We start from the raw sequence: 22117 nt of genomic DNA, 5'->3' as shown, positions 1-22117 counted from the left end.
GATACAATGTTCATTTTGATGCCTTCAGCCCCCAGATATGAATGCCTGCACTAAAGCTCTTCTAGGATGGGACACAGCAGCTTTTAAATGCTGAACAACATCACCGAGCATCGTTGGATGTAATGTATTCCAAACAGTGAGACGTACTAATTTTAACAAATTTAAAAATAATCGCACCTGCTCTGCCAGGCGTTTTGTTTTACTGCTGTAGTGGAAATCCTGTTTGACAGATACCAAGTAGAAAGAGAAGGAACCTGCTGAAGAAGTAATTGCACAACAATACTGAGGATTTGCACTGATGAAAGTCTCTGTTAATTAAAGCAGCCGGCTATCAGCCAAAAAGCAAAGTGTGGAAAGATAAGCTCTGCCTCACTTAGTGAACAGAAAGAAGATACTTCCAGTAGCCCTCTGGGACCGCATCCCTTGGGTTTCCGGCACTTTCTTCTTCCACTGGAGATGCTCTGACTCTCTGTTGTGCAATTTTGTATCTCTAAGGTGGATGTTGCTGTGTTTCCTTCCCATTGATGCTGATGACCTGGTATTGCACAGCAGCTGATGGCTTGGCAAGAAGAGAATACCTCAAAGGTGCTCCTAAACCGCCTTGCTGACTTTTACATGCTCTCTGCCTTGCAGATGAGATGTGACAGCCCTTCTCAGATCCATCCCTGAGCTCGCAGTCCATTTGCTGCCAGACTTCTCAGCATGGACCAGGGGACTAGCAACGTGTCCTTTCCAATGAAATTAGAAGTGCATGACTTAGCTAGTAGAGTCTTAAGAGTGAAGGGCCGAGAGAGGTCTGGGCTTCAATACTTTGGTTTTGGGTTTTGCTTGTTTTTTTCAAATAAGGTCAGGGAGTTGCAGTTTGTGCATCTTTCTTAGGCTCTCGTATGGCTCTTCCAAGGAGGACAACGTACTGAGATTGTACCTGGCCTGACACATCTCCCAGCACATCTGTGACGAGCAGTCCACCTACATATGGTGGGAGTGAGACAGGGACACTGAATATTTTTGCCGAAATAAGGTCAGGCTTTCCCAGTTGGTTCCTCTGTGAGCTGGTCGGGTTTTTCTTCTTCATCTGTACAGGCTGTATTACACAGCATTTCTGTGGTTAGTTCAAGTACAGGAACAGGATAGTCCTGGCCGTGGGCTCTTTCCTGGCCTGTTTTCACTCTGCTGCTCTGAATTTCATGAGCTGCTCTGAAAACAAATTAGCCCAAGCGGCGTGCAGCAGTCCTGGCTGCGGGTATCACTCTGACCTTGTGCAACTCTGCCCTGCGTGATGCAGTGCCAGCTTCCCTACGATAACCCAAAATAGATCCAGGAGATGAAAGCTAGTTCAGAGCAGTGATCACTTCAGCCTGATGTGCTCCTCAGGTTCTGCCTTGCCTCCAGAGATGGGCCAGGATGCTGCGAGGATCTGCAGCTCCTCTGCTGGCAGAACCAAACTCCTGCTGAATCCCAGCAGTCAAGAGCTGGCTTAAATCTGAAGCAGAAAGGTGGTATCTGTTCCCAGGCTCAGTGGCAGTACGCACATCTATTCCTAAGCTGTTGGTGTTTATCAGTCTAGCTCTGGAAAGTTTTTGCTACCCCCAAGCAGTTTGAATCCCCCATCCTTAAGCTCCAGGCACTAATACTCCACCTCGTGAAAAGAGTTAAAAGATGCTGCCTGCCCTCTTTCTGTCTCTTTGCGTGTTCTCTTTTTCAGCAGCGAGGGCTGGTTAGAAATGGCATCTCTGTGTTTTACCTAATATTAGCAAAATGGCTTTAGTGCAGAAAATGCAAGGCAAGTGTCTCCATTTCATCAGCTCTTGACTTTCCCCAAGCACGCTGCTGAATCTTGTCTGGGGAGAGCTCAGGCACCTGGGTTGGATGGAGACATGGAGCCGGAGAAGGGATGCTGTAGAGATGGGGAAGTTTATAGTGTGTCATGGTTTAACTCCAGCTGGCATCTGAGCCCCACGCAGCCGCTCGCTCACTCCCCCCTTGGTGGGATGGGGGAGAGAATCGGAAGAGTAGAAGTGAGAAAACTCGTGGGTTGAGATAAAAACAGTTTAATAGGTAAAGCAAAAGCCACGCACACAAGCAAAGCAAAACAAGGAATTCATTCACCACTTCCCATGGGCAGGCAGGTGTTCAGCCATCTCCAGGGAAGCAGGGCTCCATCACACGTAACAGTTACTTGGGAAGACAAACGCCATCACTCCCAACGTCCCCCCTTCCTCCTTCTTCCCCCACCTTTATATGCTGAGCATGACGTCCTATGGTATGGAATATCCCTTGGTTCAGTTGGGGTCAGCTGTCCCGGCTGTGTCCCCTCCCAACTCCTTGTGCACCCCCAGCCTCCTCGCTGGTGGGGTGCGGTGAGAAGCAGAAAAGGCCTTGGCGCTGTGTAAGCACTGCTCAGCAACAATGAAACCATCCTTATATTGCCAACACTGTTTCCAGCACAAATCCAAAACACAGCCCCATAGTAGCTACTGCGAAGAAAATTAACTCCATCCCAGCCAAAACCAGCACATAGTGGGGAAAAAGCTTCCCTTTGGATTGGATCTTATAGTGCAAATAAAATTTATTGGGGACGGACAATGAGGAGGCTGACATAAGCCTGCTATTTTTTTTTCTGTGTTAAATGATACAGAGCTGTGCTTCTCCAGCACCGAACTCCTGGGTCTCAGCCTTATGTATCCAGCCCTCTTTTTTCACCACTTAATTGATGCTGCCCTATCAGGTTTGAGTGAAATTTGTCGGTTTTCGTAATTTAGAATCCGAAAGGGCAATATTCCTATTGTATAGGACTGACCTTTGAAAATCCTCTAACAGTTTATTTCCATCCAAAGATCTTTGAGTTGTTAGCAAACATTCGTCAAGCTAACAGCTGCCCTGCAAGATTAGGAAAGGATAGACAGCACCAGTTCGTTAAAATGCAGCCATATCAGCTTGGAGCATGCCCGTAGTTTCAACAGTGCACTATATCATTACCTCGAGCTTTAGAAGAGCAAGCTGTTTTATCCAACAACCTTTTTGCTATTAAAATTACCACTATAGCAGCCGAGGGGTACTTGGAGAGGAAGAAAAGGCACAGAGGATGAAGTTCAGAATTGAGATGGACTGCCGGAAGCAAGAGCTTGAAGATGGAAAGGGTAAAAGGAAGGCTGAGAAAACAGAGAGTTTTTCTGAGAACGTATTTTTGTTGTTAGGATGAGTGTTTTGGTGCTGTCCCTAGAGAAGTCTTGGTGGCAGGATCGTTGTCCTTCCTGCAGAAAGCTGGATGTGACACCCCACGTGGCTTCTTGCAAAGGGTCCCTCCAGGAGCCGTGGACAGCAGGACAAGAGCAAAACCTCGCAGCAGAATGAACATCTGGTAAGGGCCATACTGCAGGCAAGTTCAACACCGCCACTTTTAAATTGCAGCAGAAGCCCTGCAGGCAGGATGTTTCTAGTTTATTTGCCTTACTTTGTCTTACAGAAGACAAATAATGGTGTACGTATGTCCTTGCTTGCATTGAATCCGTGCGTGCTCTTGCTACAGACACTCCTGCTGCCGTCCATTGTCTCCCCAGTGTTTCAGCTCTGAGCTCTGAGGCCGCTTCTAGGCTGGGCAGAATTTCATCTGAATTTTCAGGCCTTGAATACCAAGACAGGATTTGCCAGGTGAAAGCAGGTTTGCAACATTGATCTAGCTGCAACTTGAAAGAGCATTGATGAAGAACTGTGATGTCTGTTGGAACATCACGCCTTTGGATATTGCCTCTTTCATTGCAAAAAAAAACCCCAAACCCCCGCAAACCCAAAATTGGGGTTATCAGTATCAAAACCCTGAGCATAAGATCTTCCCTCCTCAAATTATGTTCTCTGGTTTCACAGCAAACAGCAAGTTGTAAATCTGGCTTGTGATCCCAGATGTGCTAATGGAAGTTGGGTCGTGAGCTTTTCTGTTCCCTCGCGCTCAGCAGTTTTTCCCTGCGAGCTTTCATGTAAAGCACAGAGCGGAGTTTCACAAAGTTGAGAAAGGAGTTGGGTGAAGCAATGGGAGATGAGGTATTTGAAAGCCTCAACTGCAAGTGACAGCATGTTACCCCGGGACGTTCTTTAGAGCCAAATAATTACAAATAATTGTAAAATAAATCTAATCGGACAACCAACTCAACGTGCATGTTTAATTGCACAGCCACTAACAGCAACACACAGAGAGAATAAAAATAAATGAGTATCTAGATCCCTTTAATGTTAAAATAAGCATTCTTCTCCTTTAGTTCCTCTAGAAAGATGCGACAACTGCACCCGTATGAAAATGAATAAATAATCAGTTTTATTTGTATCGCAAGCTGTTTTCTCATCTCGGAGATGAGCAACCCACTGATAGCAGTTGGATAGTTTAAAGAGACACCAAGTGTTTGCACATATTACATGCACGGACACAGTATCAGTTTAAAAAAAGGATTTCCACTAGTATCTTCCTGTGTGGTTTTGTTCTCAGTGGGGGATAATTTATGCTTGGTTTTATGTTGCATTATTTAATTACGCGTATTTTAAAAATGCATCTGTTTTGCCAATTTATATGCGGTATACGCTGCCTTTGGATAGCTTTGTACCTAAAATACCCTTCCAGTGAAACTCTTTTCATATCTCTGGAGATGAGTCTTAAAATAGTCTATAAATTCTTTTCATTCAAATTTTGAAAATGGCTTAAGTTGGAGGTAGCAAAGCACAGAAGTCTGGAGGTTCAGGGAATAAAGGAGGGGGGCTGTAACTGTTTCAAGGTGAAGAGGAAGCGCGGGGGAAGGAGCAACAGAATAATTAATACATGAGAAAGGGGATAACGGTAACTTTCCAATCCATCTTTACAAGCAAAGATTAAAGGGAAGACGAGAAGGTGAAGAATTGCCAGGGGAAGCCACTTGTAAAAACCAAGGACGTCTCGTCAGGCAATAGATGACTGAAGAAAAATCCTGCTAAGAATGTTTCTGAAGAGCTGGTTTTGGGTGGACATTCAAATAAATGACTGATATTTTTGGTGCAAGTGCCATCAAATCAAGCAAGAGAGCAGATTCCAGAGAATACGTATGGTGTAGGTGAGAACTGATGTGGAAGAGGTCTGGGAATGAGCACTGGTGGAGAAGTGCTGTCTCCTTTCTCCTGCCCACTGTCCCACTTGCCGGGCTGCAGCAGATGCTGGTGCGGCACCATCCGGAGCCAAGCGCCGCGTGGCCTGGGCCTCATCCAGACTAGCTGGAGCGGGGCTGGGAGCCAGCCGGGGACGGCAAGGCTGTTTCGTGCGGAGAGACCAGTTAGGAGAGGAGCACATCCCCTTACAGCTGCACCTCGCATGCAGGTGGTTCAGAGCAGCCTGGATCTCCCTCCAGGATGGCTTTGGCCCGGGTAATGGGGCTCGTTCAGGAGCTGTGGTCACATCCATGCCCATTTATCAATATCTTCTGGATTTGAGTGTGTTAACCCTAGGATAACGGCAGAAGATCGTTGTCTTAACAGAGAGGTTTTGAAAGAGCTGCTTTCTACATCCGTGATTTTGCCTTTGCATCCCAAGTCTTTTAAACATTAATTATCATAAACACAATCAAAAGAACATCCATTTCTTTACAAAATGCCAATCTGCTAAGACCTGCCAGTGCTGGTGGTGTTTCTGGAAGGAGCTTTAACACCATGCTTACGCATGTGTCAAAGTGCAGGGCTGCAATTTCCCTGGATTTGCAGCTCATCAGGAACTGTCAGAAATGCCCTGTAGTCCTATGTCATGCTGGACTCGTTTCCTCGAGTTTTTGGGTCTGGGCTGGGAATGAGAGCATGACTGCGGAGAGGAAAGGCATCATCCTGGTGACTTGGTTACGGTGGAAAGGCCATGCTAGCATCCCATCTTCTGCCTGCTGCCTGCCTGCCTGTGCAGCCCCGGTGTGCCGGGAGGAGCGTCGCATTGTATCGGGTGAGGCCAGGTTTTTTTTATTTCTTGTGAAATGAAGAATTGCTGGCTGAGCTCAAGGCTTGGATCTGTGCTTTTCAGCATGGTTTTGGCTTTGGAAAGCAGGATGCTGGCCAGTAGGTATTGGATGAATTTCTGTCCTCTGCAAATGGGGAGGGTTTTCTCATGGTGAGAGATGAGATTGGCAGGAGGAAACAGTTTTGCGTGGGCAGGGAAGGACCCCAGGGCCGCTGAGTTTGATGCTGCACTTTCAGGAGGCAATTGATAGTCCTCAGTAAGCACCACCCTAGTTGTCCTTGGTAAGGGCAGTCAAATAGATTTGAGGTCTGGGCTGAGAGCCATGGTGATCTTGCCAGCTTTTGTAGAGCATCTCAGCTTGCCCAGGAGCAGGTAGTGATAAAATGCTGAGAAAATCGAGGAAAAAAAGACTGCGGCATTGGTCAGACCCACATGATTCTCAGGAACATCATCTAACTGGGAATGGGTAGAGGGCTGGAGAGGTTTTTGGTGGCATCTGTAGCAATGGCAACAGCTTCTCCGGCTTCTCCTTGGCAGCTGCCTTGGCAGAAAGCTTGGCTTCTCATCATGCAGCCAACATGCACATGCAGTGCCTGCCTTGGGACCGGCCTCTTTGTTTTCCGCTCCTTGACATGTTAAATAGGGGAAAGATAGAGCACGAGAGAAATCAGGATCAAAGTCATCTTTAAGAGAGTGAACCTCAGGTGTGTAGGTTCCATATGGAGCCTCTCCCAGTGCCAAAATCCCTGCCATAGCCGGGATGTACGGTGTGCTATATCCCCGTCTGACACCCCAAACTTGTTGCTTGGTTTCCAGCTGGTCAGTGCAAACCCGTTCTGACAGCTGCACTCCCAAAAAAATACACAGCTTCAAGGATGCTGCTGTTTCGTGGGACCAGGCAGACTTGTCGTCTTCCTCATCCGCATCTCTGCTTGCATTTGCAGAGAAGCAAGTGCCAGTCTGATCTAACACCTCGGTTGCAGAGGGAACAGGGAATCGAGTCAGCCATGGTAAAAAAAGATGTGATTTATCCTGCTTACGCATATGTGAATCTGCACGCACGTAACTCCTTCTAAGGAGTCTTGTAAATAATCTCAGCACTTGTATGCTGATGCATATCTTGTATGCGTACAAGAGGAAAGGGACCCTGGTGTATCTGGTAGTCTGGGGGTCTTAAGGGCTGATCTGGGCAACTTTCTTAATCGAAGGATGTCCGAATTTGTCCGAACTAGGAGCTGAAAATAAATGTCTGATTACAGAATAGTTTCAGGGATACTTGGTACCTGCTCGTTGTTTCCCTCTGTTGGAATTTGCCATCTCCCAAAGTCCTCTAACAGAGCCCACCCTAACCTCTATTAAGCCTAGTCTGGCTGATTTTTAATCGCTTTCCTTTCCACATGAGCAGCCACACGTGCTGCGAGCCTGCAGGCGCACGGGAGAGCTGGAGAAGTCTTGCTTTCCCGGGTGCTTTCTGCAGAAGAAAAAGCTGTCATCAAGGTGGATGGGAAGCAGCCTGCTCGACTTGAAACAAGGATGTTGGATATGGATCATGGGGACATGGGGATGAAGATCAGCTCCCAAATGTGCAAATCTTGCCTTCCGTGATGCATGGGGACGATGACGGTGGCACTTCTGGAGCCAAGTCCAAGGGGTCAGACTGGTCACCCATGATTTGGGAGATGCATTATCCCTTTTCTTCATGGAGAGGATCTGAACTCCTGCCTCCTCCTCCATGCGGAGTAGAACAGCAGGGTCCTCGTTGGGAGCTTTGCCCCAGATGAGGTCCTGGGCAGATCCCACCCCTGAGGTCAGTGTTGTCCCCATCGGGCTAAGCTGAGTTTTGCAGAGGGCTTTGCTCCGGTCCAGCGGATCAGTCCTTGGGACAGCAGCAAGCAAAAGGACACAAGCCCGGAGCCTCTGGCTAGAGTGCTCCCCTGCAAAGCAGGAGACTTGCTTCACTGAATCTTATTAATAAAATGTTCAGAGTTGGTGCCAAGAAGAGGGATTGACAGTGTTGTAAATCTGCATCCTCCCTGTGCTGGCAGGAGCTCTCAGCTTTTTCCTTCGAAGTGTAGATCGAGGTCAACTCTTCAGGCGGAAGAGGCAGATGCGTTTGGCTCCCGCATATTCGTGCCGTAATTCTCAGCTGCATGGTGAAAGGGAGCTCGTGGTGTCCCCGTCCCCGCTCTGCCTATGGTGCTATATTTCCCCAGCCCATTTGGGTTGAATTGGCATGCATTTGGGAGTGATGGAAATGCATCCTTTTCCCAAGAGCTTGTTCTTTGTCTCCCCAAATTATCCAGCTCTCCTAAGGGTATCCTTCTGGCTTTTTTCTCATAAAGGCCTGGCGTGAGCAGTGAGGTTCCTGGTTTCTTGCAGAGTTTGCTCTTTGCCCAGAAATCAATCCAGTTCACTAAGTTGAGCTGTCACAACTTCTCCAAGGGCACAGACATTCTTCATGTTTTCACTGTCAAATTATATGTGACACTTAATTTAAAGCTTAAGCGTAAAGCCTCACTAGCAAGGAGATTGCTGGAAGATATTGATTTTACTGCGGTTTTGTATTTATATATAAAAACGTACTATAAAGTATTGGTTAGGGGCATTATTGCTGGGCAGGCTCTGGATTTATGCTCTGGTTTAGTTCTCTCTAACATTTTTAAGATCCATTTAGCCAATGTGGCTATGAACAACACCAGGAGCAAATGGGCTTGCATAGAGTTGTGGGGTTTTGTGCTCCCTGACTCAAAAAAACCCCACGTTATGGAACTGAATCACCTTGAATTGATTTGCTGAAAGGAGCAGAAACTTCTAATGTGGTGTGCTGCATGCTCGGAGGCATTTTAGGTCTTGCAGTTTGTCTCAAAAGTTTGCAAACTCTTTAGGAGTTCATGATTTTGAGCTGGGGGCCATTTAGCTGATGGCAAAGTGTTTTAAAAAAAATTATTCCCAAGGAAAAGCCCAAAATAACCAAAATAAGACAGCCAGAAGTACACAATCTGGGATAGTTTTGAGTCTGGAGACGCTGGAGTTTGCGTGCAGGTCCTACCAGCGACGCTCTGCTCAGTGTTTGGAGCTGTAACGTTTGCTGTAAGGGAAGGTGGCTTTTTGGTAAATGCATTTGTGTCTCTCTTGTAGCTCGCTGGCTGATTTCGTGTCCTCCTCACTATTTTAATCTCCTTGGGTATGGGTAACTGCTGACTGACTGTTTTGCCAGAATGCAGCATTTCAGCTTTGCTGAGGGAACATATTTTGTTGGGTTTTGACAGAGCTCTTGGCTCGAGACCATTGAGAAACAAGATTGTGGTGAAATTGGTCATTAAAATGATGGAAAGGCAGGAGAAACAGCCCTGGGTGAGAGATTGAGACCTCAATCTGTTTGAAAAAGAACAGAGAGAGGGTTTGGTTACAGCACCTGTGTGCTTTTCTGGGGCGGATGAGGCCCACCGAGGAGCAGCGGCTGGGAGCTGAAGGCAGATAATTCATGAGGAGCAAGTTGTTAATGTTTGAGAGTGAACATCTCAGAGGAAAGGTGGATTCCCGCACTGCTGATGTCTTCAAATGGAGAGAAGATGCCTTTCCGGCGGAGATGCTTCTACTGGTGACAGCTCAGGTCTGAGATGAGGTCCGTGTGACCTGGATCATGCAGAAGGTTAATGCAGGTGACTTGAAAGTCCCTTTTGGCTTGACTTAGTGCTGTCAACCCCACCAGCTGTCTGCTGTTGGTTCTCCAGAAATCATTACAGTTCAACCGGTGCCATGAAGTTTGCTCTCATGGCTTTGTAATTTTGTCTGAGTTGTCGTTTCACAGCTGTTTGACGGTACCATGGGATGAGAGTCTTCCAGAGGAAGGGTGGCTGCATCAAGTCCCCTGGTCCGCCATGTAAGGAGGTCACGCAAGATGGTCAGGTGACCTCCTCTGGCCTGTAAATCTCTGAATTTGGCAACATAATGTGCCTCTTGTCTGTATGTGTAGATATGCGGTCACCATAGTGTCTGCTGGCTGTCTCCACCCAGCCCCACGCGTGGTGGAGGGAGATTAATTAGTTATTACTGGAAGAGCGCTTTGAGATACCTCCGGCTGAGGACATGGCGCAATAAGGTGTCATTCAGCTGTATTTTAAGCGTGTGATGAAGTCATGAAAACTTGGTAAATCTCGCTTAATGCCATGTGAGGGAGAGGATTGGACTTTTTTCATACTTTGCTGGTATAACCACCCTTCTTTTTTCAGCTGGCCTAATAAGCTTCTGAGTACATTTGTGCCCATAATGTCCATTTCATGCCTGAGAAATCTGGTGGTTTTAGAGGCCCATTGAAATTTAAGAACTTTAGAAGAGAGAGAAATGTTTCAAGTCCCTGAATCAAATACTCTTCCCATTCCCTCTAACCTGTTTTTACAAGATAGTTGCTTGTATTAAAGCAGAAAAGTTTCCCGAAAATTCACTTTTACCTTTCTCAAGAGTTATATTTTCTGTCTAATAACACGATGCCCTCGTTTCTGCAGCTCGGGATGCAGTGTATGCGGTCAAGATCAAAACCTTGTCTTGCCTGGGGAGGCACCGCGCTTGAACCGTCTCGGGGGGATAGAGAGACGGGAGAAAAGGTTTTGAATCTCGGCCCCATCGTTCCCATCTCAGATCGCTGCCTGCAGGTCCCCACACGCTTCCTTGGTGTAGTTGCCCAGGGGAAACTGCAGGGATTTACAAAAGCCACTGCATAGTTATCTGATGACAATTAGCTGCTTCCTAAAAGTGCTGTAAATCAGGATAGTTTCTTTGAAAACAAGGCATCAAAGGCAATAGCTTTAAGTTGCTTCTAACTTTTGCTGGAGCTAATGTGGTGAATTCAATGTGCTTATCAAGGCTTGGAGGCATCCGGCTCCTTTGTAGCATCCTCCTCTTTAGGGAAGAGTTTAATGCTGGTGCACTGATCTCTCTATCCTCTGGGGTCCCCAATTTCAGACGTTTGAGGTAGGATCTGTTTCGCTTTCTCAATTGACAGTAGTTGCATCATGTTATTGTTCAGCAAGTTACGGGAAAACAAGTCAATCAATAAAGTTTGCGGGGTTTTTCCTTGGGATCTATCGATTTATAGGCTGCTTACATCTTAAATACTCCCAGATGAAAGGCAGGAGTACACCTATTTTCTGTGAAATGCAAAAGCTGAACACTGACACTTCCAGACCTGCAAAGCTTCAGGCTTGATGGAGTAACCTGAAACGTGCCCATTGCAGAACTTGTGCCGAGTTTTGCTTTGTGTCCAGATCTTTGTAATGCAAGAGGGTGGACCTGACTCCAAAGCTCAGGTGAAAAACAGCCTCAACTTTGTTGGGTCATTGGACCTCTGAGCTAAACATTGCATCTTTACCTCTCTCTCAATTTTGAATAGCAGCCAAAGCTCAAATCTGGCCCTGGATTCTCTTTAATCTTTTGCACAGTCCCTTTGGAAATGGGTGACACAAAACCATACAGTTGCTGCGGGGGCTTGCTCTGGCAGCAGAAGAGCTTTAAAAGTGGCTTGACCACAAATACGGGACAGTGCCGCGGGCAAAACCTCTGTGCTGTCGTTTTCAGCTTTGGGGAGCAGAAATGAGTTGGCATTTGCAGATGCAGTACCCAAATCTTTCCTGAGAAGCTGAGATGAAGACCCATGGCGAGTAGGAGTCTGATAAATTCAAAGCGGTACCCACTTCCCGGCGCATCGGTGAGGCAGAGAGGGGTTTCTGCTGCTCAGCCTGGTGGTGCTCGCTCTTCTTTTGTCCTTTGTCCATCCATACATCTTCAACTGGCAAGGCAGGACCTTGCCTGGAAAGCATGATATCAATTTACTATGGACTCGGTCCAACTTCTGCTAATCCTAATGAGTAAGACACCCACAGACTTCAATGAGATCAGGCTTTCTGAGGAAATACCATCGTAACAGCAGAGACGCAGCGTAGCACGTGCTCTTTAGCAGAAGGCTAAATTATGTATCGGTGCTGGTTTTAATAAGTTTGTAAACTTCCTAGAAGGCGGGATCTGCAACGGGAGGAAAAAATTGGTGGTCACAAGACTTCATCAGGAGAAACGGTGTTGCTTTCAGAAAACCATCTTATATTGTTGTTGAGCTGGAGAGAGTGATGACCAGTTCCCAACTGGTCCAGGCTGGAATTTACTGGAGGGGCCCTTGCTTGTGTCAGAAACCATGAAAACTGCTCTTGGGTGTTTTTTGCAATCGCTGATGATCCTGAAGTCTTCACGAAGCAGCTGAGAGCTGGCGTGCAGGGTGGGTTGCCCATGCGCTGACCGGGAAAGGAGCTGGCCAGGTGTGGGAGGCAGAAAATTTCCTAAGGTGTTTAACAGCTCACGTAATAAAATCAGATCCTGTAAATGCAGCGATGCACTGGGTGATTAATAAGAAAAGGGTTGGAAATTGGGGCTAATGGCTCTTAATTGAAGAGGTGAAATGCCCCCATCCCACTGGAGGCGTTCAGTGGCCCCCACCAAGGCCTGCTTTGCTGCCCTGTGTGATGTTCTTGGTTTTGTCGTCGTATCAGTTTGCCAAAATGCTCTTCCAGTCCAAAAAGCAACCCTGGGCGGGCCCAGCTGCCCCATCTAGAGCCATGTCCCTTCTTTCTGAAGCCAGCAGACCCGGTCCTCCTGGTGCAGCTGCAAGAGCACTTGGGTTTGCTAAAGCCATTTACAGATACAGCCGGCATTGTCTGTCTCTGCTTCTGCCTTCTCCTACGGGCGCTAATTGCATCGCAGCCCTCCTGGGGTGGGAGTGCTGCCGGCTTGGCTCTGGCCCTGCTCCACCGCGGCTTAGAGCTGCATAATTTGTTCACCTCCCTGCAATAAATTGTTTGTGCTTTTGATGGATCTTCAGTGAAATATTTTAATGCGTTCTTGTCGAATGTTCCATTCCCCCCCCCCAGCAGCTATTGACAGATGAAAGCACTAGCACTGGCTTTACATGGGAATTTAATCGTACCAGCTGTCACGCAGATCCCTGATACAAATATTTTCCACTGTTAATGGTTTCAGGGTGGGCTTTTTTTGTGTGATCAAATGTAATCTTATTTAATGGAGTTTTATTACCGTGGCGTCTTATTCTTTTCACCAGGCTGGACTTTATTTTTAAATCAAGAGAGATTGTTCAGAGGAGAGCCAGAGAAATGACTGGAGGGATTGAATGGGACGGGAAGCCCGGGATGAACTGAGTGACTATAGATCAGCCAGGGCAGGCGAAAAGTGTAAGAGCAAGGGAAAGAAAGGGTCCAGCGTGGAAGGGGCAGTCAAGAAGAGGGAGAAATTCAGTACAATTTTACATGTGTATGGCTGGGGGTAAGGATAATTGCACAGTGGGGAGTTGGAAGAGTTTTGAGAGAGGGAGGCGTTGCAAATGAGTTGTGTCCAAGGCAGAAATCGTGGCTAGTTGCAGAAACAATTCAGTTCAGATCCACACTGGAGAAATGCTGCAAGGGCTGCTTCTTCAGGGGCCGTAGGAGAGACTGGCCATGGCTGCTGTGTTTCCCTCTCTTCGTTATTGCAGAGCCACCCTCCTGCGCGCGAGAGGGCAGGCGACCGCAAGCACAGCCGTTACAGCCGGTACCTGGCATCACGGGGCTTGGGTTCGGCTTTGGCAGTCCTGCGAGACGGGCAGGAGGCGGCAGGTAGAGGGGCTGGAAGCTGGAGCTGGCGCCGGAGTGAGCTGATGCTTTTTGCTTAGAAGGCGTTTTCCTATTGCAGGGGCTACGAAGCAGTGCCGAAATGCTGGACCACCGCAGCTGGAGTGTACAACCCCAGCCCCTAAATCTCTTCTCTGTGCACGTACAGCCATCATAACTATTGTGCGTTCATCTCTTAGGTTGTCCGCACAGAGAAAAACAGCCTCAACAACCGGTTCCTGCCGTGGGATGAGATTGAGACGGAGGCCATCCTGTCCATTGATGACGATGCTCACCTTCGCCATGACGAGATCATGTTTGGATTCCGGTGAGTAGCCTCCATGCACATAGCCTTTGGACCCAAACTGATGCTTTCCGCATCCAGGGTCTGCTCAGGTGCAGCATGGCCTCGTGGCTAAAACCAGGGCCGGAATTAGGACTAGCACATTCCTTCCTGTGGCTTTCCAACTCAATTTCTTGGAGGAGTAATACACAGTAATGAACTGTTTAACAAGTGCAGGCAGGTGGGCTGATTTCAGGTTGTCCAGGCAACCCCGATTCTCATGCTTCTTAACCTCGACTCTTCGGCTTTTGCTGGGCTGATCGTGTTCCCTTAATGGTTTTGGGGGTGCATGGCTTCCTAGGGTGGAAGGAAACTGGAAAACAAATCCAAGAGGCTGTTGCGCTCCATCCTTCATGTGCCATTTGCAAGGCCAGGATGTTTGCAGCCGCTGCAGGACGTGATGCTCGTGTGCTCGCGATGGGCTGCTGTCCTCTTTGCTCCGTGTGACATTGGGATGTGACAGCTATTCTGGCATTTTTTTCTGCAGAGCATGGAAAAGACAGATGTTACACAGAAAAGGCTGGTGCTGGTTGCTCTCATTCCCACCCCCTTTCTGCTCCAGCATCTACGTTTTCCCTTGACTTTGCCCTGGCAAAAAGCTTCCTGATTACGTGGCCAAGGGAGAAAGCAGTTACGTGGGCTCCTGCCGTGGGAGGTTTCTGCAGGCTGCTCCTGCAGCTCGTACAGCTAAACCTCGCCGGCTGCCAAAGAGGCACTGGGGAGTGAGGACGGCACGAGGAGAGAGCGCTGGCGCTTGTTTGGCTGCGGCTCGTCAGCCCGCCGGGCCGGGAGCGGGGGCTGCGATTGCTAATCCGAGAGCACCCGGCAGCTGGCTGGGGGGCGGGAGACGGGACCAGCTCTCCGCTCTCACCGAAACGTGTTGGCTCATGTTTGGGAGGAAGATTAAAAGGCACAAAATGCCTGGAAACCCAACAAGCTCTCTCCGAGAGATGAGAAATGAGGTGTTAAAGTGATTAAAGCAGGGGAGTAGGCGTCAGGACTCCTGGCTTCCCTTCCATGCCCCATTTCAGGCTCTTTATCTGAACTTTGCTGTTTTTTCGCCCTCTTTGGTCTCCATTTTCCTTCACTTATCCACAGCGCCTGGCTGAGGCTTTACCGATTAGCCCTGGAGAGCATCAAATGAAAATTATAAGTGCCGGGTATTATTCTCACTCATATCCCTGCTTAAAAACAACTTGTTCCCACAAAGCCTCCCTGTGTTAACGCATTCAGCCAGGGAAGAGACGGTGTCTCGGCGACTGAGTGAACCTCTGCCCATAGCAACTGTGTTTTGTCGAAATTTTGCTTTGGGTTGTAATTCTTGGGGCCAAGAGCCTCTTCTTGCTCTGTTTGCTGCTCAGGAGCGAGCTGGAGGCGGGCATCCCGAGCAAACCTTTCTGAGGAGCACGCCCAAAACGATCCTCCGGAGAAATCCTTATTTTTGTGGCTGAGCTGGGAGGGGAAAAGTGTCATGTTCATAGGAAAGCGAGGCGTGGGAGAAGTGAAAGGGAGTGAGTAGTTTCTACTCCGGCTTTTCAAAACAAGCACACTGGATTGACAGAAACCACAGCAAACAAGTGCTTGCTGGGAGGATGGTGCCAGGGAAGCTGCTGGCGGTGTTAATTACTCGGTTTTCATTACCAGGTTATATCGGAGTTTCATGAATTTGAGTAGAGGATGTAACAATAAACACATCTTCGCTCCTAGCTGTGTCAGTAAGTGTAATGAGAGCTCAGGGCTCTCGGAAACTCGGTCTCTTCAGCAGCCTGCGATTGCCCTGCAGCCATCGCTTGTGTAGCTCTCCGCGGGAACGGGGGTTGTGGGAGGAAGTCACATCCACTCGAGAAAAAAAAACCAAAAAGGACACTTTCTGCCCTATTTTGTGCCTGTGAAGAAGGGAAAACCCTTCCGTGTCCAACAGGCTCCCGCCTGGGACTCGTTTCTTGTAGTCTGGAGTCACTGGGTTTGGAGATGCAGCTTGGACACTAACCGTTAGGGAGATAGGATCAGATGATCCGAAGGAAGCCGGCGCCCCTGCCAGTGGCAGCTGGATTTATTTCCCAGGTTAAGCATTCGGCACTGACTTTTTTCTTAAGTATTCCTGCCAGTGTTGCAGCTGGCCTGTGGGATTTCTCGGGAGGACAGTGAGCTTTAGATGAGAGCAGAATATTAAGCAAGCCCGCGCTCTCGCATGCGAACCTCAGGATTTAATTCCCTATGGCTCAACTGTGAGCATGTGTTAGGGTGAAGGATGCGCTTATGGCCCCAGAGGTTTTTCCCGTACAGCCAGAGCCTGGGAAGCCACTGGGTGCTGGTTTGGGATGGGAAGCTGACAGTTTGGCACTCCAGATTTTCCGTCTGGAGACACCAGGGTCTTCAGCATCTCAGCAGCTTTCCTAAAGGGAGCTTGATGTTCTCTCGACTTTACTGAGGAGGAAACTGAGCTTCTGGGAGATGGGAAGTCCCAGGGATTTGGGGGAAGAGGCCAGGAGACGCTGGGTTCCTCCCAGGCCAAGCCTTGGCCGCTCTGGACTTCCCATAGAGGGGAAATAAGAGAGAAGCAGTGCTGGCATATATGTCGTGCCGCGATGCCCCTGCATGGGCTGCGGGAAGCTGGTGGCAAATGGAAGAGTTTCCCATCTCGGTGGCTCTCCCTGCCTCTTTCTCTGCCTTTCCATCCGAGGTCTTAAGTTTTCCATTCTCTGTGTAATTCAGAAACTAATTTTGGGCCACTGGGCTTTTTTGTTAGTTTTCTTTTAAACCTACAGAACAGCCCTTAGCAGTTAGCAAATCCCTAATTTATGAGTTAGGAGCACTTTGCCTGTGAATAAGCAACTCAAATTTGCCTCTAAGAGAGGACCAAGGTGAGAAGCTCAGCTTTGTACCAAGCAACGTTGGTCTGTGCTCACAGCCTGTGTTTGGGAGAGCTGACCGAGGTATGCTTCAGTTCACATCTAACAGCTTTTAACCTTTAACAAAAGAAGGTCAACAAATTCTGCCTGTCCGTTAAAGCCAAGATTTCTGCGTTCAGCCCTTTCCTGCACTACAATAGGAAAGAAATTGGAGTTATCTCAGGGTGAGACCTTGTTCATTCAGGCAGCTGTGACGGCCGGTCGGTCCCTCCTACCAACAGCGGAGCTTCGGTGCTGTGGAGGTGGGCAAGCTTGCATTGAAAAGCCTACGGAAAGACGTCTTTTGCATGTTGGAATTTTCTGTATTTTTATTAAAAAAAATTAAATGGACTTTAAAGCAAGGTGATTGCATGTTTTAACAATGTTTATCCTTTTTGCCTGAACGACAAAGTATGTTGGCCATTCTTTGGACAAGCAGTTGCCAAACTTTTTTATGTATAGGCATCTCCATCACTTGCAGCCCCCCTTGGGAGCCGGTCCGCTGGCGTCGAGGGCATAGTCCTGTGTGTAGTGGTTCTCAGCCAGAGCCGTGCTCATCTCCGGCTCACTGTCTCACTGAAAGGCTTTGTGTTTGCAGTGTCTGGAGAGAGGCAAGGGACCGCATCGTTGGCTTCCCGGGGCGCTACCACGCGTGGGACATCCCCCATCAGTCCTGGCTCTACAACTCCAACTACTCTTGCGAGCTCTCTATGGTGCTCACTGGTGCTGCCTTCTTCCATAAGGTGAGATATCATGGCCACAAAGCCCCGAGCTTTCCCTTCCTTCTCAGAGTAACCAGGCTTTGTATGTTAGTGGGGTGGTTTTTTTAAAGAACAAATTTTGGAGCTCACCACTCCTTTTCCCTAGCTTCCTCCAAACTGAAACACAGCCAGCAACTGGTCTGTGTCCCAGCGAGCGGTCTCCTCGAGGAGCAGCATATGTTTGTGCCATGTGAGAAGCACCATGGCACTGAAGCAGGCGGATGGAGCACGGGGCCGAGTGCATTTCAGCGATGCTCTCGGTCATGGCGAGGGCGAGGCAGGCCACGGGATTGCGTGCCCTGCGTCTTTACTGTAGCATCTTTAATCTTACAGACTCAAAGTGTTGCAGGGGGTAATTTGTGGGGAAGCCATGGGTTTCTGCAGCTGCGTGGTGGCACAGGCTGGCTGGTAGGTGTGGGAGGTGGCTGGTTTCTCTTGGAAGGGAGCAGTGCAGAAAGTGGCTCCATGACCTGTGCCTCTCTGTATGGGAGCGGCAACAGTGGGCAAACAGACCGTGAGAAAAGGGTGGACTGCTTTCCCAAGGGGCCTGTCCTGAGCTGTCATATGGTGGGAAGGTAATCCACCAGCTACTGCTGTCGTCCTGGCTCTGCAGCAGCAAAGACAGCAAGATCTGAGGGGGCTGAAACCATCATTTCTCAATTTCTGAAGTTACAGGAGCCTTGGGACTCGGTCACGGTGGTGGTGGCTGTGGGGTAGATTTGCTGCTGCTCTGGCTACAGCAGATCTCCTGGGTGCAGGATTAACTCTGTTACAGGGAGTCTCTCCACTGGCATCCTTGAGCTCTGAGTCCGACACGTCCCAGCGAGTGGTCTCGCTACTCACCTGCGGTGCCACGACTGCTCCAGGTCTGGCGCAGATGGCACCAGCGATGGGTGGGCGCTTGCTGCTTGGGACCACCTTGAGCAACGTTGTGCCTTTTTATCCTTTCCAGTACTACGCCTACCTATACTCCTACGTGATGCCGCAAGCCATCCGCGACATGGTGGATGAATACATCAACTGCGAGGACATCGCCATGAACTTCCTGGTCTCTCACCTGACGAGAAAACCTCCCATAAAGGTAAAGCACCAGATGGAAGCTTGTACTGGCCTTCATGTTTCTGGAGAAACAGTGGTTTGGTCGATATCTTTGAAAGGCAAGTGGTGTGTTAGGAGGCTGCTCCGCTCCGGGGGAAATCCAGTTCCCTGTCTCTCAGCACAGAAGCTGTGCCATGCAGCACATGCTGCCCTTACCAAAATCTGGCTGCACCGCGTCTCCAAAGTGCTGCGTTGCAAGCGTGACATGCTCGAGGCTGTCAGCATGTCCCCTGTCTGGCTTCCAGGAGATGTAGTGCGTGTTCAAAAAGGTATGAAAACGCACTGCACCCCTTAGAAGCAGCCAAATCCCCGCCATGGCGAGCGGATGAACTGGGGTTTGACTTACGCTGCAGCTCAGGCCGGAGGGTTTCCTGGCTCAGCAAAGGCCCTTCTGAGCAGCTGATCCTGAAAAGACAAATTTCCTTCTTTCCATAACATACAGCACAAGCAGGAATGATTTCCTTGCTGATTTTGTGTAGCTCTCCAGAGACATTTAGGCTCATCTGCCTGCGGCGGGCTGTTGGTCCAAACACTGCAGCCCAGCTGAGATTTCCCTGCCCTGTGATAACAAAGTGAACGTCACAATTTTGAGCGTGAATTTCAGATGCAGATCATTCTGCTCTTTGTCACTACTGGCAAACTGATCTTTACAGCCCTGCATATGTCTCGCCGTCGCAGGCCAGCTGCCTTGGAGATGGGTCTTGGCCATAAATATGATGGGTGGGGTTTTTTTGTGTGGTGGTCTTCCCATCTGAAGCCACTATGAAGTGGAGGTTGTAGAGTTTGGTGCAGCTTAGAGGAGAATCAGACCAAAACCAAAGGGCACTGCAATGGGATGTCTGATTCAAGACAGACAAGGAGGCCCTTTAATCAACGGGTGGCCCCTCAGCACCTCCTGAAAACTGGAGCCCCCTCCGAAGATCTTACTCTGGGTGCTAAAACAAGAGGCGCCCCAAATTCCTCATTCTGTAGCATCTGTGGCCAGCAGGTCGAGGGAGGGGATTCTGCCCCTCGGCTCCACGCTGGTGAGACCCCACCTGGAGTTCTGCGTCCAGCTCTGGGGCCCCCAACATAAGAAAGACATGGACCTGCTTGAGCGGGTCCAGAGGAGGCCACGAAGATGATCAGAGGGCTGGAGCACCTCTCCTATGAGGACAAGCTGAGAGAGTTGGGGTTGTTCAGCCTGGAGAAGAGAAGGCTCCAGGGAGATGACCTTGTGGCCTCTCAGTACTTAAAGGGGGCTTATAAGAAAGATGGGGACAGACTGTTTAGCAGGGCCTGTAGTGATAGGACAAGGGGTGATGGTTTTAAACTGAAAGAGGGGAGATTCAGACTAGATATAAGGAAGAAATGTTTTACACTGAGGGTGGTGAGGCACTGGCACAGGTTGCCCAGAGAGGTGGGAGATGCCCCATCCCTGGAAACATTCCAGGTCAGGTTGGACGGGGCTCTGAGCAACCTGATCGAGTTGAAGATGTCCCTGCTCATGGCAGGGGGGTTGGAACTAGATGATCTTGAAGGTCCCTTCCCACCCAAACCATTCTGTGATTCTGTGATTCTGTCTGTAGCTGGTGAAAAGAAAGGAGTTCCTTTCTCAAGGTGTTTTTTTTCCTGAAACAGCTTCTCAAACATTAAACCAGAAAAAAGTAACTAAGCGTTAGTAGATCATCCTGTCCCCCTTTACGTCTCTGCTCTGACAGAGCTGGTGTGGACCACGTCCTCCCTTGCCTGGACACCCTCCAAGGGACACCCAGCAGCCGAGGAGAGCACGGCCAAATCTGTGCCCGGTCTGGGGCATGTCACGCAGGACGTCAAGCCAAGTCCCCCCGCGCAGTGCCGTGGGCGCAGGCAAGGTGTCCCCCCCCCCGGCCAGGGTGTTGTGGGCAGCGTGTCAGTGACCGTCTCTGTCCCGCTCATTGCAGGTGACCTCCCGCTGGACTTTCCGCTGCCCCGGGTGCCCCCAGGCGCTTTCGCACGACGATTCTCACTTCCACGAGCGACACAAGTGCATCAACTTCTTCGTCAAGGTGTACGGGTACATGCCCCTCCTGTACACCCAGTTCCGCGTGGACTCGGTCCTCTTCAAGACCCGCCTGCCCCACGACAAGACAAAATGCTTCAAGTTCATCTAGAAGCGGGAGGCAGCCGGTCGCCCTCGGCTCTCCGAACTTCGGCCGGAGGCAGGTGAGGGCGGAGGGTGGCTTTTTTGACGGGGCTGCGAGTGCAAAAAGCCTTTTGCTATTGACTCCGGCCTCCCTCCCGCGGAGCAAAAGGGACGTCCTGGATTTGGACGGGCACGTTTCCCCCTCCCTTCCCGCTCTCCCCACAGCGACTCGAACCGAGCGACAGGGAACAGGATCTCACGGCTTCTGTAAAGACGCTCCCTAGGATCATACACTGAGGAATGGCACGTTGGCTAGTGGCTCTGCCCCTTCGCTAGCCAAGGGCAACCATTCTTTTTAATTATAATTATTGTTATTTAAAATGAAAGTGTTTTAGATTTGCCGCGTGAGGCTTTTTTTTTTTTTTTTTTTCTCCTTTCTTCCCCCCCACCCCGTTTTCCCCTCTGGACCTGTCTGCCCACTCGAGGGGGACCGTAGCAAGGCCAGGTTGGAGGTGTTTGACTGCAGAGAGGTTATTCCCAGCATCAAGGCAGCTCCGCTCACCACTGTTGTCCCCATCCTTTCTCCCGCAGGGCAGCCCTTCTCCTCCCCTCCCGCTCACCACGTCCTGGCTCCTCTTGCCCTGTGGCTACTACTGAGAACTTTCAGGTATCGGCTGGTGACGAGCTCTTTGCTCTGCTCTGCTCACCACCCTGAGCCCTGCCCTCGGAGAGGGGCGAGCAGGGAAGAGGTTGGTCCCGGAGGGTCCTTCCCCGGCTCCCAGCACCGCGCCGGGTCCTGTGCCGCAGCCCCGGGGGAATTCGGTTGCTGTGGTCTTGTTCTCGGTGTCCTTTTCCACCCCGCGCGGCACACCGCAGGCACTGCTAAACCTCCGAAAACAGGGAGCGTGTTTGGGGCTTGGGAATGATCCATCTGCAGCACAGCAGGGGCTGGCAGTGCCCCAGGCTCGTGCGTTCGAGCGGGGTGCCTTAGCCTGCGGTTTTCTACAGCTGCTGCAGCACCGAAGGCAGCTGCGGAGAGTCTCAGAGTCTGGCCTGGCCTTTTCACAAGCGCTTTGGGACTTTTCCTCCTGCCCTTCAGGGCCTCCTTCACTGGCCCTGGAGAGCTGCTCCAGTAGCACCCCGAAATCAGCTACACAAGCCTTTGCTGATAAAATAAACATCTTTCCCCAAAGCATCCAAGCGTGGACGCAGTCTGCCGAGAGCCGGCTCTTCGCGGTGCCTGGTCCCTGCCTGGGGGAGCGGGCAGTAGTTCAGCTTTCAGTGCTGGAGTCGGGATATCGGGGCCTTCTCTTGAGATCGC

General features: G+C 49.7%; 1 protein-coding gene across 1 annotated transcript in view; it reads left to right on the top strand.

Annotated features, from left to right (window-relative positions):
- The window catches only part of EXTL3 (exostosin like glycosyltransferase 3), a 34560-nt gene extending 13356 nt beyond the window's left edge, over positions 1-21204 (top strand). Inside the window, exons 2-5 of the mRNA XM_050893685.1 lie at positions 13800-13927; positions 17432-17576; positions 18547-18675; positions 20615-21204. Coding sequence (XP_050749642.1) covers positions 13800-13927; positions 17432-17576; positions 18547-18675; positions 20615-20824 — 612 coding nt within the window. The 3' untranslated portion in view covers positions 20825-21204. The remainder of the gene's footprint in view (positions 1-13799; positions 13928-17431; positions 17577-18546; positions 18676-20614) is intronic.
- Positions 21205-22117: the final 913 nt, after the last annotated feature.

Source organism: Gymnogyps californianus, chromosome 3 (assembly GCF_018139145.2).
Source record: "Gymnogyps californianus isolate 813 chromosome 3, ASM1813914v2, whole genome shotgun sequence".
Taxonomy (NCBI): Eukaryota; Metazoa; Chordata; class Aves; order Accipitriformes; family Cathartidae; genus Gymnogyps; species Gymnogyps californianus.
This window is presented reverse-complemented; position numbering and strand designations above follow the sequence as displayed.